The sequence below is a fragment of the Oncorhynchus clarkii genome, chromosome 1 (assembly GCF_045791955.1).
Source record: "Oncorhynchus clarkii lewisi isolate Uvic-CL-2024 chromosome 1, UVic_Ocla_1.0, whole genome shotgun sequence".
NCBI lineage: Eukaryota > Metazoa > Chordata > Actinopteri > Salmoniformes > Salmonidae > Oncorhynchus > Oncorhynchus clarkii.
Genome location: NC_092147.1, coordinates 17,952,931 through 17,972,548, shown reverse-complemented (window position 1 = coordinate 17,972,548; position 19,618 = coordinate 17,952,931). Strand labels below are relative to the sequence as shown.

The 19,618-nt window shown below is 39.7% G+C and overlaps 1 protein-coding gene across 1 annotated transcript; it reads right to left on the bottom strand.

Moving 5' to 3' along the window:
* Positions 1-863: 863 nt before the first annotated feature.
* Positions 864-16,895, bottom strand: LOC139374713 (retinal homeobox protein Rx1-like). Its single transcript, XM_071115863.1, has 4 exons — positions 16,607-16,895; positions 10,028-10,414; positions 3,429-3,682; positions 864-1,853 (listed from the first exon to the last, which is right to left on the bottom strand). Exons 2-4 carry the CDS (start codon positions 10,299-10,301, stop codon positions 1,410-1,412), a joined length of 972 nt encoding a protein of 323 aa, XP_070971964.1. The 5' UTR covers positions 10,302-10,414; positions 16,607-16,895; the 3' UTR covers positions 864-1,409.
* Between the last annotated feature and the right edge of the window lie 2,723 nt (positions 16,896-19,618).

Here is a 19,618-nt window from a genome sequence, read left to right as displayed (position 1 = left end):
ATATGTATCACTCCTCAAGACCCATTCTCAAGGAACAAGAGCCTCACGTTGTTTGACTTGCCAGCACTTCTGTGAAAGAAGTTGTTGATATCAGTGTGTGTGCTGTCTGGAGTGTTTGTGTGTGTACGCAGTCTGGAGTTAGTCTCAGGACAATCATAATTTTAGTCAAGTAAGACTAAATCACTTTCAGTTGAGTTGATTGAGTGTTAAAACATGTTCACGTCTTTTCAAATGAAATAGCATGACAGATTGTCTTATGCATCCTCAGCTGAAAGCGTAATCCAGCCACAACCAGGACATATCAACCATGACCCCACAACCCACAGTGTGGACAGAGGCTCTCCACTGTAACTGCAGTTACCACAGACAGAAATATAGTGTTCTCCGTCTTCGGGGAGGTGGCCCTTGTTTTCTTTTTCTTCAGGTGTTGAAATAACCTGACCATCATAACTAGATAAATGATTATGTTTTTCAGGGTCATAGACATAGTGATTCACACCACCGCAACCTTCAACTACTATTATGGGAGACATGGCATGTCCAATCACAAATACTGAGAGAATGACTGGTTAATTGACCCATAACATTCATGACAAATTAGACAATTGGATTAATTACAAAAATACACAAACCTTAATTTGCAGAGTTAAATGTGACCGTGTGTGAGCACTCTACAAAATGTATTTTGTGAAAGGATCTGGAGGGGACTTCATTATTAGATTCATGGCTAACAGCAAGGTACAAAATATTAAAACTACTCTTACAAAAAGTTAAATAATGAGTAACAAAATTAACATATGGACAGTCTGAGTTATTTGCATTACAAACTTAACTAGCGTGTACAGGGTTTGCATTTGTACAAGAATACTGAGGAAGTATTTGTTGCCTTGGTTACGGCATCCAAACTTTGAGATAAGGATCCAAATCAAAAAGTTGCCATAAAGGGCAATTAGTGTCTAGTGGAATTGTTGTTCCAGTTGCTTCATAAAAGTTCATCTTAAAAAACAACATAAAAAATCAAGTAACACTTGTGTCTCGCTGCCTTCCACCATAACTTAGTTAACTTGAGTAGTCCTTGCAGTCCTTTTGGAAAATGCTTGCTTGTTCATTTACATTTGCGAGGCCTTTCTTGACATTCTGAGTCATAGGGTCCTTTCTGGGTGGTGGCACACAAAATATGCATACATTTCCAATCCTTCACATTACTAGTAGAAAAGGAACTCAAAACAGAGACCAAGAACCATTCTAATATAAAGGTCGCTGGTGCTGGAAATCTTAGATATATCAGGAGTCATAACTGTGCATTTCTCGGTGCCATCACTGCAATCCTGTCTCCTGTCGCATGGAAAAAGGCATTAGCATGGACCCAAAATCCCAATCAGGCCTGCAAACACAGTGTCAATATCCCATCACATGGGCTGCCAGGTTTTGTCCATGGAATGGATGTGTTCCTTGGCTTTCATCCTCAGCGCTGCGATGCTGGAGCTCCTCTGGTCCACGTCCTCCATTGGATACTTGTCGGTGAAGGGACCGGAACACTGGTACGGAGGAGGTGTCATGGATTGCATCCCCTGGCCCATTGGTGAAGGGCTGTTGAGGAAGCTGTGGCTGGGGTAGCCTCCCTGCAGTCCCTGGCCTGTGCCCATGAAGCCTGGGATGCTGTGAACTGGGGTGACGCTGGACAGAGGGGAGGTCAGCCAAGGGTCCAGGGGGAGGGAGTTGCTCATGGGCCCCATATTGCTGTGCATGGGCGGCCGGTTAAATGAGAGCATGGGTGAGTCGTGCAACTTCATGGTGGTGGCGTCAAGCTTCTCCTGGCGCCTCCATTTGGCTCTGCGGTTCTGAAACCAAACCTAGAAGGTAGAGGGTTTGGATTTATAGGGTAGAGTATTTACAGCACAGAGCATTTCAACTGATGCCAAATGGGATTAGTTTAGTGCTAATATTAGCATTATCAAGCTACCTATTTTGGAGGCTTGGTATCAAATAAATTAATAAACTATTACTGAATTTAATTGTTCTGAGACCAGTTAGGGTTGCAAAAAGGGAATTTATTGAAAGTTCCTGAAATATTGCAACACTAAGAGACCTTCAATTGCCTTGGCCTTCACGTTTATCCTCCCACTGCTGTAACACTTTGCACATTTGTTGGGATGTCCCTAAAGCAGGGTTTCCCAATTCTTAGAATTTTCATTGTTGGACATAAAGACTGTAAAAACACCTGGAAATCAGTGATTTTATTCCCACGCATGATAGAGAGACGCGATCATATACAAATGCAAGCAAGGCTTGAAATTATTATGTTTTAGTCAAATATTATATCTGTTTGGGCTCCATGCGGTCAATTTGCAGTCTGCAAATTATGTTTAATTATGTTCCAGCCCCCCGATCATCCGCTCAACAAAAAATCATCCCGCTGCTGAATCTACTTGATGATCCTTGCCCTAGAGAACCTGGGACCCGATCCATTGTCAGCAAGGCTTGGACAGTGACACTTGAATGTTTGGCACCTACTGGAGCCTCTGAGCACCTATGGGCATGGTAATCTGCTGATTTTTTATTTTTACCTGTATTTATTTTTTTTAAAATCTCATTGAGATAACATCTCTTTTCCAAGAGAGACCTGGTCCAATAGCAGCAAGGGGAACAACGTTTCAAACAAAACAACTTACATACACTAACACAACATTAAACAAAACTATAAACACACATACAGTACAACAATTACATTTTTACATTGAAAACACAAACATCTTGACTAAAAACAGCTGGCCTTAGAGGCCTTAACAGGAGCATCTTAGAGGCCTTAAGTAAAATGTCCTATCATTACTCAGCAGCAGAAGACCATAATGTCAATGGGGCCTGTGTGCACAACAGCTATAGTTATATTTACAGCATGAGGTATTTAACCTGTACAGGCCAATCTTAAATCATTTCAACCTGCTTTAATACTTTGCCCTTAGACTCTACTATAAGACTGCCCTCTGCCATGCTAAGACAAGCTTATAATGTCTATCCTCAGGAAACCAGAGACCTGAGCCATTGGGGACACGACATGGCTTTCTTTGTCACTTGTATTTATAGTGCAACGTATGCTGTGAGAGACCCCGAAACTCCTGAGGATCTAGAAATCTGCCCTAAAGTCCTGCCATCACTCATGATTATTATCTAAAGATTGAAAAAATGTATTTCTGACCCAGTGATTTTTTTATACGAAAGCATAAGCAATTTGTCCACTGTATTCAGCTCTAAACAACTTAAATAGGGGAAAATTTCACATTGGACCAAGGTTGTACCTGATCAGATTTGTACGAATGTGAGCTCACAACTGACTGCTGTTGTCACAATGATTTGCTAGAAAGTCAGAGGAGTTGACCAGAGCACAGCACAGTAACAGTAACAGTAACAATAGTGGTGGACAAACCTACCTGAACTCTGACTTCAGGGAGGTTAACCTTCATGGCCAGCTCCTCACGGCTGTACACATCAGGGTAGTGGGACTTCTCAAAGGCACGCTCCAGCTCGTGCAGCTGGTAGGTGGTAAAGGTGGTGCGGTTGCGCCGGTGCTTCTTCTTGGGCCGCTCTTCCTCGCAGGGCACTGGACTCTTCCCACCGTTGCTGTCCACATTCTTCCTCAGTTCACTCATGTCCCCATCACACTTATCTGAGTACAGTACTGAATCTGTAGAGCCGATAGGGAGAAAGAAGAGATTCAAATATGCTTAATCCATTAACAAAGTTACTTTGACTCCTTTTGATTTACCCAAACAAGCTTGTTTGACTTTCTCTGTGTAAATGTAAGTTGTTATTTTTTAGCTTTACCCAGTTAAGTATCCTTAGCTTGTTAGCCAACTGTTGGCTTTAAGCTCCCCTATCATCAGCCTTATGTTATGTCTAATCAACATGTCTGTCTTGGCTAGACAGAGATTTTTCACAATTTCTGTAATCACGTGTGAGTGAATGGCCAATGGAAATGAAAGGTCTAGCTTCAATGAAAGGTCTAGCTGTTGAAGGGTTAGGGTTGGACAAAAGCTGAAAACATGGGATATTCAAATGAGCTCCACAACCCATTAATAACTTGACCAGTGTATGTTCTGACAACTTTCCAGTAGAGCACACATTGATTTGACACCTGCAACAATAGGCTACTGTAGGTCATTGAAGCTGAAGTTGACAAAAGGAGGTTGACCAATATACTTCAATGTGACACTTAAAAACACCTCTTAGCAAATTGATGGAGATTAAAATTGTCTGTGGTAGACCTATAGGCTGGTATCTAGGTTAGCAGTAGCACAGTACAGAAAACCAGTGGAGAAGATGAAGAGGCAATCCCAGGTTCCTGTAAATCTAAAGAAATGAATATTATCTGATATGGATATGTTGTAGTTTATAACGAGTTATGTCAGATTACTGTATGTTGCACGTGTCAAAGCAGTGTGTCTTACTCTATGCATGCAAAGACAAGTTGATGCATGCTTGCACAGCATACAGATGTAGGATCTTAATTTGAGACAGTCCTGCAGCAATAGGAAATGTGAATTGTTATGTGGATTATAATTCATGAACATTTTTGTAAGGGTTGATGTATTTTTCGTAAGGGAAAATCAAGTCTGACATTTCTAAATGGAAATTACAAACTTCTGAATTATTTTTAAACCTCAAACACACTACAAGTTAGAAATTTCCAGCATTGCATTTCCTGCAACAGGGTGATCAAATTAAGATCCTACATCTGTACGTGGCACTGACTTGCTAAGGCCTTCACTGCAGATTTCCCTCTTTCCCTCCCTCTGATGGCGTCCACATATACTTAACTCTAATCTACGTAGGACATTCATTTGTATCAGTTTCATAATCAGGAGAATACTGTAATCATTACAAGGAAATGGGTAAAGCCGTAACATGCTGGCTGAATTAGCTTTAGTCAAAGGGTAATCAAATTCAAATCGGGCACAGTGATCTATGCATTAGTCCTGTACTGTATAATAAATTATCGGTAAACAAATGATCTATTGGGACACTTCAAACACGTCAATTCTGTAATTTTCCCCAGACATAAAAGTAAGAGTGTGTCAGTTTGGGTTAATATTGTGGGTGATATTCATTATCAGTTCACATTGACCATATAACTTTATAACTACCCATTTGGCACATGGAGGGAAAGGGATTCTTTGGGGGCTTCGTTTTACAATGCTTAGCCAAAACTTTCTTGCTCCGTCACCAAACCAAATATGGCTAGCCCCAGCCCAGTTCAAACCCATGACCCAGTAGGAACCAACTTTAAACCCACTAGTGGATTCCGACCATTATCAAATCCTGCTAAATGAATCTTCATATCAAACTAGTGCCTGATTCCAGACAGAAAGCAAAACCTTAAATTAACAGACAGGGGCAGCTAGAAGTATTTTGGGGTCCATTGATCTTTCTCTCATTAACAGCCTATGACAATGCCCATAGTGACACAATGGAGAGGTCAGGCTGGGTTCAGTGACCAGCTCACTGCCTGTCAGCCTGTTGGAACCACCCCGTCTAAAGACCTTGACATGTTAACAGTCCAGCAGTAAACCTCAATGTGGAGGGAACAAAGTGATGCAATGTAGTACGAAGTGCCCATTCAGACGGAACAGGGGTGACTAACAAGTTAGTTATGTGTTAAGGACATGTAAATTAGTACTGAATACCAAGTGCTCAGTTGGTAGAGCATCTCACTTGCATCTCCAGGTTTGTGGATTCGATTCCTACGGGGACCAATACGAAAGAGCACGAAAATATATGCACTCAGTACTATAAGTCGTTCAAGATAAGGGCATCTGCTAAATGACTAAAATGTAAATGTAATGTAAATTAAACATTAATTATAATATTTTATAGTCAATTGGTACAACCATATCAAAAGACAAGAGTCATGACAAATGCTGATTTGTGCTGCATGTTTCATCAAACTTTTTGTTTTTTTGATCCCATAGAACCAGAATATCAAAACTGGCAGAGATAAAAAGATGTCCCACATTTCATGCAGAGATAAAATGTTAATAAAATGTAACTGCACTACTGTACAATATCATGTGTCCAACAGAAGATTAGGGGAATTCCACAAGGGAATAGGGTTTGGGACGAAACACCCTCACCATCTTGTTTTGTAGTTTATCTCTCAATATCAGCAAGATTTCACAGTTTTTGCAAGGTACAGCAACATGTCATGTACAATACCCCTATAGAGATACAATATAATGTGAGAGAACCAGACTGTCTGCAGGGCTACAACTCATGCAGCCATTGAGGTCATCGTTGCCTCAATGCATTGATGCAATGGAAATAATAACATCTTAATGACTTAAGTAAATCATTACATCACTAAAAGGGGAGTGTGCAAGTTCAGGCGTCCTCCTACGCACTTTGTGGTCCACTGATGAGAAATTAAGGGTTAGTATTAAAGGTTCGGTTTAGTTTTTTCCATTGGTTGGACATTAGCACGTGGGACTCGCCAATTGGTGTCACTTCATTAGTCAGTATGTGATACACCTGCGCTGATCTCGTTAATCAGAAGGTGTTGTGATGTAGGCTAGGGGGCAGTATTTTGATGTTTGGATGAAAAACATGCCCAAAGTAAACTGCTTATTTCTCAGGCCCAGAAACTAGAATATACATATAATTGGCAGATTAGGATAGAAAACAATTCACCGGATGTAGACGAAAATGATCCCGCTAAAGGGATCTGAGCGGCAAGAGGATTTATTAAGAGCAGCTGGCCCAGTGCTCCAGTTGGCTTGAGCGATGTGGAACCTTTTAGTTGGCTCTCCCTATTTGATTTCTAAAAAAAACAATCCTGTATCTGATCTTCCCTGTTCTAATTTTGTTCTACTTTTTGGATTGCTTCCCATGGGTGGGTATAATTTGTGGAACGTTCCAACAGGAATCTGTTCCAAAATCTTTGTAAATAATGATGCCAACAAACAACGCATACAAAGTAGCATGATCAATTCACCTAGCTAACTAGCTGCCAAATAGGCCTCAACTCACCACATAGTTAATTCTTAATTTTTCATTTTTGTTGAACCTTTATTTAACTAAGATTTACAATGACGGTCTAGGAACAGTGGGTTAACTGCCTTGTTCAGGGTCAGAATTACATTTTTACCATGCCAGCGCAGGGATTCAATCTAGCAAACTTTCGGTTACTCGCCTAATGCTCTAACCACTAGGCTACCTGCCGCCCCAATAATGTTTGTCCATAGGCTACCAGAGTGAGGACAGACATTTTTCTGAATAGATGTGGTGAGTGAAAACTTAACAAAATTGCCCACTCCCTACCTGGTATCTTATTCTGCCACTATACAACTTTGTATGCGTTGTTTGTTGGCAACCTTGCTATTTACAAAGTAAAGATTCCTGTTGGAACATTCCACAAATTATACCCACCCGCTTCCCATCTTTAAATTTGGGGTGGGTTTTAATTTTGTTTGCCTCTTGGGCAAATTTTGTGGCCGCTCATGGTGGGTGTCTTTCAGGTCCCATTTGTTGCTAATCAACTTTCAAACCTCTCCTAGAACTCCACCTGTTTCGTTGTGGTTGTTTTTTGTTAGTTCCCCCATCTCTTTGAGCGGGAACAAAAACAGCTGCACTCAAACGATTATGTTTGGTATGGTTACACAAGACAGAAAAAACTCAAGTAGAACATCTAGCAACCCCAAACGGGTTGCATGTTCTAATATCATCTGACAACTTTATTATTTTTGCAACTACTTACAACTGTTTTTGTTATTTTGCAACTACTTAACATGTCAGCTCTTCCCCCAACCGTAACCCCAGTGTTGCCATCTCTCACTCTCACATGCCACACCTCTTATTTCTCACGCATCGAAAAGAGTACTGCTTTAATTTTCTAATCAATTCAGTGAGTTCTTTCAACTGTACCTCCTAAGCGTTTTGAAATCGGAGCATATACCCCTACAATTCTACATCACAAACATTATAACCGCAGCAGCTTCTCCTAAGATAGACATCATTTTCCTGCCACTGCACTGAACCGTGGCAGACTGAAGTGTCTGATTAGTTTAGTAAGGGTCCGGGACCAAGGGGATGTGATGCGCCAAATAAAACACCCTCACGGTTAGAGTGGAGCAGACAGCCATGGCAGACTGGATAGGCACATTCGTTCTAATCTAGGCCTACTTAACCAAGTTTATGAACTCAATTTTCAAAAGAGCAGCATGGCAACTTGTAGTGTGGTTTTTACACAATTGTTAACATTATTTCTGTCACTCCTGTCCCAGAATGCTTTCTTTTGACAGCATGTGATACTAGCGACGTAATCCACCAGTTACATGAGCCCAGATCCATAGGCTATATTATTCATCTTGTTTGGTCTGTCATTGGCAATTTAGCACTATGTTCATTAGGCTGTAACATCGAAAAGGCAGCATTCAGCATGAATTTTGTCCGAGTGACCTGATTTGTCTGACTATGAACATGATTTTTCCCAAACAGATTGTGAACCCAAATGTGTAACTGATTCTCGTAGGCGGACAATACCTTGAAATATAATTTGGGTTGGATGTAAGGGCAGACTGTGGCTACGTCATATTGTCTTCAGGAGATTTACTTTTAAATTAATTTGCTCTTTCACCATAGCTGATGTAAGTCATTAGAACAATTCTGATCCCCTGTAATGGGCTAACATATATAATAATTAGTGTGAAAGAACAATACTGTTATTCCCCATACTGGTATTATTTTATTTGTATTAAAAAAATCTATTTGGAGATGGCAATGCATTCTTGTAAAATTTGAAGGAGAGCAGCACACTCTAATAATAACCTAATATCGACAGACAAACTGTCTTCATCAGGGTATATATATAATGCATTATTGTAAGCATTTATGGGCAGTGTTGAACATAGGCTACATAAAATGAGAAAAGGCTATTTTGAAATACCCCTTGCCTCAAATATCCTGTTTTGTCATTTTAGTATTGTGCACAAGCTGCTAGACAGAAATGGCAGGCATACATGCAAAATATCTTGCCTATGTAAGATGTTGGCAAGGTTTTACAAGCCTCAACCACCTGAAAATTGATATTCATTCGATTTTTATTGAATGTGGGGTAATTTGTAAAAAAAAAAATCTAATATCACATGAACATATTCAATCCCAGAGGATTTGGGAAACATAAATCCAGGGTGGCCTAAAGCCTCTTGGAGAGCTACCTCTATTTTAAAGGGATGAATTACATGTTTGTTTCTTGTGGACTAGGAGAGTCTGCAATCCATCTTATGGTTAGCCACTGCCACCACCTGTTAATATTAGCATTTTCTAACAAAAAACAATGTAAATCAATGTCCCTCAATTAGCATACTCTAAATCATGCCCAAATAATCTCAAAGTATCTTCAAACCAAGTTGACCCCCAGACTAGGGGATGGAGCCACTGACATTCACGATATGAAATTTCACTCCAAGCGATCTTCAAAAGTTGGCAGCCCTGTAACCCTAACCTTAGCCCTTTAACCTAACTCCTAACCTTACTTAACTAACGTTAGCCAATTGGAATTCGGGACATATACATTTTGCAAATTCGTAACATATTGCACGAATTGCAATTCACCACATATACGAATTGTAATTCGTATTATATATGAAATGGATGATGGACATCCACAAATTAATATATACAATACAAAACATATAATACTAATTGGAGTATACCGGATCTACTACTGTATATTACGTCTACCCCTGAGTCCAGGTTGGAATAATGTGAGCAATATCTCTCATGCCATCTTCCCCTATCCATATTGTATGTGTAAATGTTTTTATAAATGCATTGTGTGTTATTATAATGCCTATGACAGATACATTTTCCCCTTGGGCTGATGGTAAATGAAGTAAATTCATTGCACTTATCCTGTATTAGCTTGTCAGTTTGTTATGTCCTTATACATTCTGAGCCATGCGTAAATGCCACAGAATCAGAACTGTGATGTTTAGTTTGCCCAGTGGAGTGTTTATCTCTCTACTGGGAGACTCACCATGATAGGACCTCTGTTCTGAGAGGTGCCCATAGGGGTGTGACAGGTCCTGCTTCCCAGGGTCCCCAAGGCCATCCACGCCCACTTTGTGTGGTCCTGGACCCTCAGAGGGGGTGAGCAGGGGGTCCTGGTCTTTGCTGAAGCCCAGGATGACATCAATGCTGTGGACGCGGCCGCCCATCGCCACCCCCCCTCCTTTCACCATCTCGTGGAAGTTACTGGGCGAGAGGCAGCTGTCATCCACCACACTCATGGTATCCAATGATAAATGCATTCGAACGTTCGGGCGCTTTCTCTATCCTTTAGCAGGGAAAAGTAGACTTGGCTCAGCTTCGTGAAGGAACAGGTCCAAGGATGAGTTTTAAAGTGATGTCCTCCACAAGTTCTCTGCACATGCAAAACACAGTCCAAGTCATCACATGATCAGAAGCAAGTCTGCCGTTTAGTAGAGCCACATGAAAATATTCAAACACTCTCACAACCACTACTATTCTGATGATAATAATATATAATCATTTGATTAACATAGTCTATTCAATATCAACAAAATTTCAGACACAACATGGTTTTGAAACTCTGAGCAATAGTTAAAGGGGTATATGGTATGTGTGTTTATTAAAATATGTATCGATCACTGGAGTTGATCTTTTAATGAGACATATTATTAAATGAATCAAAAGCAGATCATGTAAGACAGCCTCTTTATTCTATTGCATAAACTCATTATCAAGCATATTGAATGAATTGAGATTGATAGAAGTGTGATTGATTGACTTTACTGTATTATGGATCCTTCTACGAAAATGGTGTCTTTCCTGTCCCACCACCAGGAAAAGCACTTAAAAATGTCAGATAATGACACAAAATATGTTTTTGTTAATTGTTATTTGATAACAAAACATATGTTAGACAAATATATTCCAAACAATGTTTTTGAATCAGTATACCATAGAACATGGCAATTTGATGATTCATTTGGTAGTTTCATGTAAAGCCTTCAGGTCACACTGGTATAAAGGATTTGGAGACAGGCGCAGGAATACGCAATAGGGGTTTTCAATACACCCAAAACAAACACGTATACAAAAACACTGGGCTGTACCCAAACAAAAGAGTGAGGGTAAAGATTGTTGAACGAGACAGGACGATACCTGTAATTCACCATATAAAGTTGAAGTCGGAAGTTTACCTACACCTTAGCCAAATACATTTAAACTCAGTTTTTCACAATTCCTTACATTTAATCGCATTAAAAATCCCCTGTCTTAAGTCAGTTAGGATCACCACTTTATTTTAAGAATGTGAAATGTCAGAATAATAGTAGAGAGAATGATTTATTTCAGCTTTTATTTATTTCATCACATTCCCAGTGGGTCAGAAGTTTACATACACTCAATTAGTATTTGGTAGCATTGCCTTTACATTGTTTAACGTGGGTCAAATGTTTCGGTTAGCCTTCCACAAGTTTCCTACAATAAGTTGGGTGAATTTTGGCCCATTCCTCCTGACAGAGCTGGTGTAACTGAGTCAGGTTTGTAGGCCTCCTTGCTCGCACACGCTTTTTCAGTTCTGCCCAAACATTTTCTGTGGGATTGAGGTCAGTGCATTGTGATGGCCAACTCCTTAAGTCATTTTGTGGTCAAATGGCTTGTGGACATTGTCCATTTGGAAGACCCATTTGCGACCAAGCTTAACATCCTGACTGATGTCTTGAGATGTTGCTTCAATATATCCAAGGCTTTCGACTCTGTCAATCGCCACATTCTTATTGGCAGACTCAATAGCCTTGGTTTTTCAAATGATTGCCTCGCTTGGTTCACCAACTACTTCTCTGATAGAGTTCAGTGTGTCAAATCGGAGGGCCTGTTGTCCGGACCTCTTGCAGTCTCTATGGGGTTGCCACAGGGTTCAATTCTCGGGCCGACTCTCTTCTCTGTATACATCAATGATGTCGCTCTCGCTGCTGGTGATTCTCTGATGCACCTCCACGCAGACGACACCATTCTGTATACATCTGGCCCTTCCTTGGACACTGTGTTAACTAATCTCCAGACGAGCTTCAATGCCATACAACACTCCTTCCGTGACCTCCAACTGCTCTTAAATACAAGTAAAACTAAATGCATGCTCTTCAACCAATCACTGCCCGCACCTGCCCGCCCGTCCAGCATCACTACTCTGGACGGTTCTGACTTAGAATATGTGGATGACTACAAATACCTAGGTGTCTGGTTAGACCGTAAACTCTCCTTTCAGACTCACATTAAGCATCTACAATTCAAAATTAAATCTAGAATCGGCTTCCTATTTCGCAACAAAGAATCCTTCACTCATGCTGCCAAACATACTGACCATCCTACCGATCTTCGACTTTGGCGATGTCATTTATAAAATAGCCTCCAACACTCTACTCAACAAAATGGATGCAGTTTATCACAGTGCCATCCGTTTTGTCACCAAAGCCCCATATACTACCCACCACTGCGACCTGTACGCTCTCGTTGGCTGGCTATCGCTTCATACTCGTCGCCAAACCCACTGGCTCCAGGTCATCGACAAGTTTTTGCTAGGTAAGGCCCCGCCTTATCTCAGTTCACTGGTCACCATAACAGCAACCACCCGCAGCACGCGCTCCAGCAGGTATATCTCACTGGTCACCCCCAAAGCCAATTCCTCCTTTGGCCGCCTCTCCTTCCAGTTCTCTGCTGCCAATGACTGAAACAAACTGCAAAAATCTCTGAAGCTGGAGACTCTTACCTCCCTCACTAGCTTTAAGCACCAGAGCAGCTCACAGATCACTGCACCTGTACATAGCTCATTTGTAATTAGCCCATCCAACCGACCTCATCCCCATACTGCATTTATTTATTTATTTATCTTGCTCCTTTGCACCCCAGTATCTCTACTTGCACATTCATCTTCTGTACATCCTATCATTCCATTGTTTAATTGCTATATTGTAATTACTTTGCCACCATGGCCTATTTAATGCCTTACCTCTCTTATCCTACCTCATTTGCACATGCTGTATACAGATTTTTCTACTTCTATTTTTGATTGTATGTTTGTTTATTCCATGTGTAACTTGTATGTGTCAAACTGCTTTGCTATATATTGGCCAGGTCGCAGTTGCAAATGAGAACTTGTTCTCAACTATCCTCCCTGGTTAAATAATGGTTAAATAAAAAATTATAATAAATATCCACGTACTTTTCCATCCTCATGATGTCATCTATTTTGTGAAGTGCACCAGTCCCTCCTGCCAAAAAGCACCCCCATAACATGATGATGCCACCTCCATGCTTCACGGTTGGGATAGTGTTCTTCGGCTTGCAAGCGTCCCCCTTTTTCCTCCAAACATAACGATGGTCTTTATGGCCAAACAGTTCTATTTTTGTTTCATCAGACCAGAGGACATTTCTCCAAAAAGTATGATCTTTGTCCCCATGTCCAGTTGCAAACCGTAGTCTGGCTTTTTTATGGCGGTTTTGGAGCAGTGTCTTCTACCTTGCTGAGCAGCCTTTCAGGTTATGTCGATATAGGACTCGTTTAACTGTGGATATAGATACTTTTGAAGTTATTTATTTCCAATTTAAGAAGTGTGGTTTGAGTTACAGTGGTCACCATCTTAGATATTATATATTTTCTGCAGATTTGTCACTGGTGTTACCATCACTGGTGTTATTATTATTAAGTAAATTATTACTCATCCAAAACATTTCTTAATATTATCATGAACCTTTTCTGTCTTTGATTAATTATGCAAATTATATAGTCAAATAACATTCTGGAAAGCTTGAATTGTCATTAAAATATAGGTAACTCCAGTGACAGAGGCAACGCGGGCATTTTTTAAATTTAAATGTAATTTATTTAAGCTGTCATTCATGTTGATTTACATTGTTAAGGGGTTTAATTAACTTTTATCTGACATTTTTGTTGACAAAAAAACAATAATTTATATATTAAATGTACAGTACCAGTCAAAAGTTTGGACACACTCATTCAAGGGTTTTTCTTTATTTGTACTATGTTCTACATTGAAGAATAATAATGAATACATCAAAACTATGAAATAACACATATGGAATCATGTCGTAACCCAAAAAGTGTTAAACAAATCAAAATATATTTTACATTCATCAAAGTAGCCACCCTTTGCCTTGATGACAGCTTTGCACACTCTTGGCATTCTCTCAACCAGCTTCACCTGGAAGGCTTTTCTTGAAGGTTCCCACATATGCTGAGCACTTGTTGGCTGCTTTTCCTTCACTCTGCAGTTCAATTCTTCCCAAACCACCTCAACTGGGTGATTGTGGAGGCCAGGTCATCTGATGCAGCACTCCATCACTCTCCTTCTTGGTCAAATATCCCTTACACAGCCTGGAGGTGTGTTGGCTCATTGTCATGTTGAAAAACAAATGGTAGTCCCACTAAGTGCAAACCACATGGGATGGCGTATCACTGCAGAAAGCTGTGGTAACCATGCTGGTTAAGTGTGCCTTGAATTCTAAATAAATCACAGACCGTGTCACCAGTAAAGCACACGCACACATCACACCTCCTCCTCCATGCTTCATGGTGGGAACCACACATGCAGAGATCATCCGTTCACCTACTCTGCGTCTCACAAAGACATGGTGGTTGGAACCAAACATCTCACATTTGGACTCATCAGACCAAAGGACAGATTTCCACCGGTCTAATGTCCATTGCTCGTGTTTCTTGGGCCAAGCGGTCTTTTCGTCTTATTGGTGTCCTTTAGTAGTGGTTTCTTTGCAGCAATTTGACCATGAAGGCTTGATTCATGGAGTCTCCTCTGAACAGTTGAAGTTGAGATGTTTCTGTTACTTGAACTTTGTGAAGCATTTATTTGGGCTGTAACATGAGGTGCTTCGATCACACCAACAGCGTCATTGCGTTTTGGTACACCAGAATGACATTAATTTCCAATGAAACGCTGTGTTTGCCTTGCAGCATTGCGTTGCAGAGGCAGTTGCAGTGTGTTCTGTGTGGTGCATACGTTGGACTTATGCGTCAAACTGTATGCATAGACGGCTTGACAGAAACGGTAGCAGAAGGTGAATGTTGAACTTTTGTTGCATACATATCCAGATGATGCTGCATCTATTTTGCACAATGACGCTGTCGGTGTGTTCGAAGAGTAATGAACTTATCCTCTGCAGCAGTGGTAACTCTGGGTCTTCCTTTCCTGTGGCAGTCCTCATGAGAGCCAGTTTAATCATAGCGCATGATGGTTTTTGCGACTGCACTTGAAGAAACTTTCTTTTTTGAAATGTTCAGTATTGACTGACCTTCATGTCTTAAAGTAATGATGGACTGTCATGTATCTTTGCTTATTTAAGCTATTCTTGTCATAACATGGACTTGGTCTATTACCAAATAGGGCTACTTCCTGTATACCACCCCTACCTTGTCACAACACAATTGATTGGCTCAAACGCATTAAGAAGGAAAGAAATTCCACAAATTAACTTTTAACAAGGCACACCTGTTAATTAAAATGGATTTCAGGTGACTACCTCAACACTTTTTTGGTTACTACATGATTCCATATGTATTATTTCATAGTTTGATGTCTTCACTATTATTCTTCAATGTAGAAAATAGTAAAAATAAAGAAAAACCCTTGAATGTGTCCAAACTTTTGGACTAGTAACCGAAAGGTTGCAAGTTCGAATCCCCGAGCTGACAAGGTACAAATCTGTCGTTCTGCCCCTGAACAGGCAGTTAACCCACTGTTCCTAGGCCTTCATTGAAAATAAGAATTTGTTTTTAACTGACTTGCCTAGTTAAATAAAGGTAAAAAAAAAAAAAAAAGTTTTTAATTGGCTGGTCAAAAGGACACCATTGTCGTAGAACCACCCAGTATTACCGTAACATGTCAAATCACGTCTATTCCAGTTGCTCTTTGAAATATCTTATTTAGGGCTACATATATTTATAATGAGATTGACAGGTTTACAAGTTTATAATGAGATTGACAGGTCCACACCTTGAAGTTTAGGACAATAGTTCAATTTGACGTATTCGGCAAAATATGGGTGTAAGGAACCATATATAATTTTTTGTACTGTCATAAATGGCTTTGTACAGTAGAGATAAGAGACTATTTACTGATTAAATATGCAAAAACGTAAATGGCCCAAATGTGAAATTGAATTAGGCTTTACATATTAGAAATGTGCATAGTTATATTGTATTCAATATATATACAGTTGAATGACATTCAAGAGCACATGTTTAGAGTTTATTTAAGCACTAGTATCATTACTGTAGTAAAATATACAAATTAGCCTACAATGCAAAGTTCTTAAAATGCACAATCTTTGTCTTTATATTTCACTGATAAATTACTGTAAATCAAATCTATACTCTGTGGAAAAGAAGCGTCGTTTCCAATGCTAACAACATTCTCACTGTCAGTGTCAATTTCATAAGATTTAAATGTCATGTAGAGACAATCTGTATGGCGAATATTGTTTAAAATGTTCATCTTTATTTTATAGTAGGCTAAATGTCACAACAAAGGAAAGAGTAATTTCGGTTTGAACCTACCTCTGAAGAAATGACGTGCGTTTAGCACCGACTGTCAAAATTCCACCTGTTTCCTCCAATACTGCATTCTTCAATTACTGAGGCGGCTCATGCCGGCGTCCTGTACACTGCACACCAAAGCCGTGCAAGTCTCACACCCCGGTCTATTCTTGGCTACCTTGCATCTCTATATTCTCTCTTCACAAACAGTGTGCATAACATGCTGACACAAAAAGTATGTGCATAAAACAAGCTTGACAACTAATGTGGTTTTGTTGCAGGCTATAACTTAGTCTTTCCAAAGCTCGGAGAGAGTAGTTCTGGTTGTGCTGGAAAATGGAAATAAAACGAGGGGATTAAAGAGGTTTATTAATCGGAATCCTTCCCCTTTAAGAATGATTGACAGTTGTTTTCTAGTCAAGTAATTGCACTAAATGTAGCTTGCATTCACCCCACAGGAGGAGGCCAGAGCTAATGAAGCCATGACAAGACTTTCTTTCAGAAATCTATTGTTTTAAAGACAAAGGTCTGACTGAAAGTTTTCACTAATCCCCTCATTATTAGACTACATAAAAAGTCTGGTAGGGACAATTTATACATGGTGCACAAGAGTGGGGGAGAGAGGCATCTGAAAACATGAGGCTTCTAATGTTGACACTATATTTTACCATTTTGAATTGGAATTTGAAAAAGTAAAATATGAATACCTAATGTTATTAAAATATCAAAACATCATATGTCAGTCAAAGTATGCAGTTACAATTTATTTCAGATGTATTTAAACTACAGGCAAAGTGACAGAAGATATCATCAACATTATTTATTTCACATCATCATTTCTTTGTCAAATAGCAAATAACAGTAAACAACAAGTAATCATTAAGGATTTAAACGATTTATGTCAATTGGCTTGGACTAATTGTTGCAAGTGTTCATTCCACGAAGATTAAATCACTGTGACACATAGATCAAATGATTTGGTTTAGATCGCTAGACTGTGAGGTGTCTGTGAGAGAGCATAGGCAGTGCCATTGAGGCCATCTCCATTTTGAAGAAGTCAATTTTAACTACAAGACGCTCTGTTGATTTGTTTTAGCTAGCCTTGAAGAAATAAAAAAGCAGTTCTGGAAAAATGCCTGACCAAATCAGTTGTTCTCCGTCTGCCATATTGTCATTGCATAGAGCTGGATAGGGGAAAACAAGCCGTTTCTGGCTTTAAAATCTCAATTTAATGCACCATCACAGTCCAAAATAAAATGTAAAGGTAATTTGGTTTGGATATGTTTAAACTGTAGATATTTAATATTGAACCTACTTAGGAGTTATTACAATGCCCACTGCCAAACCCCAATGGACAGTTAGTTAAATTCATTAACAGATTTTCACCATGTTGGTCTGATTAGTTGTTGAGTCAGAGTACATGGCAAGTGTGGACATGAATTAATTAAGAGTGCAACTGTCTTACCTTGTCATAGTACACAACTAAATACCTCTCACTCCATTGTTTATGTTTTTGTTATAGAAGACTTTGTACTGCTTCAAATATTTGTTTACACTATGCCGGCTAATGGAATTTCCTTGCATACTACTAAGTACTATTTTCTTTTCTTTGGGCAGTCCCACTCCTTATATATTTGTATTGTTTATTGGGTAAACAATGCCCGGACTCAAACTCATGCTGGCAGCGGTACATGTGTTCTGGAGGCAGCGGCCTAGACCACTAGCCCACCCCAGGCCACACCAAGTGCTGTTTTGATGTGAAAATGCCGGAATGCACCTTATGTTTTTGATGGTGACCCCATAGAGATAGTTAGAGGACACACAACATTGTATATGTCCAATTTTGGAGTCTGTGAGAGCATGGACAGCGCCATTGAGGCCATCTCCATTTTGAAGTAGTCCATTTTCTTATGGTTCATGAGAAGAAGGTTTTCCATAATTTCCAAGATGGGAGGAAAATCTATTCTGACTGACCTTATGGGTCCATGAAGCAAACTTTGTTCAGCATGAGAAAGACACCCACATACAACGTTTCAAGTCTCTAGGTCAAACTGGGAGACAGATATGAGGGTTTAAGTGAGACTGCTTATTACAGCACCCCCTATAGGCCATTTATTTTTGACCAAGTTACTCATGGCCTCTAGTTTCTGTGGGCCAAATTAGAAAAAAAAGAATGAATTCAGACAATAACAGTAGGTTTTTACAGCTTTGTTGTGAACCCACAAATATGATGGTTGGCAGATCTATTCAAGAGGAGTCACCTCGGGCATGTTTAACAGCTCATTAAGGATTTAACCTGACTTTTGTCAATTGGCTTGGACTAATTGTTGCAAGTGTTCAATTACATGATCATATCATGGCCAATCCATGTAGGTTAAATTACTGCGACACAAAGATCAAATAAATCACATTTCTTCACATAAAGCCACTTTCGGTGGCTACTTAAAATAATATGTGTAATCACAGTGATAATGATTTTTATATGACTAAACTAAAAAGTCTATACAATACATTTAAACAAAAACAATGAAAGGATTTACTGTAGTAACATAATTAATATTGGTCCATCTGTAACTTTAAACAAATAAACATGTACCTGTGTCACTGGGGATATTTGGGAGGAATCTGTTGCTTTAAGAGAGTATTTGCACCAATAGGACACTGAAGTCTTGGATGGGCTTAGAGAGGTAAGTGTCACAGAGATCAACCCTGCCTTTAATGAGGCTAAGGTCTTCTCAGGAGATTTCCTCTGTCCTCAATGAAATCTAAAGATAAGTTTAAGATGCTCTGTTGATTCGGTTTAGGTTGCCCAACTTGAAGAAATAAAAAGCAGTTCAGGAGAAATGCCTTTGATCAAATCAGTTGTTCTCCGTCTGCCACACTGTCATTGTATTGATCTGGATAGAGGAAAACAGGCGGTGTCGAGTCAGAGTTCATGGCAAGTGTGGACATAAATAAAATAAAATGCGTACAACTGTCTTACCTTGTCTTAATCGATAGGTAAAGACCTCTCACTCCATTGTTTTTGTTATA

Bases quoted from the DNA above. Each gene is read 5' to 3' on its own strand.
- LOC139374713 (XM_071115863.1), bottom strand. From the start codon at position 10,301: ATGCATTTATCATTGGATACCATGAGTGTGGTGGATGACAGCTGCCTC. The intron at 3,683-10,027 runs GTGAGTCTCCCA...TCGGCTCTACAG, and splicing joins AGAACAGAGGTCCTATCATG to ATTCAGTACTGTACTCAGAT. The intron at 1,854-3,428 runs GTAGGTTTGTCC...TCTACCTTCTAG, and splicing joins TCCCTGAAGTCAGAGTTCAG to GTTTGGTTTCAGAACCGCAG.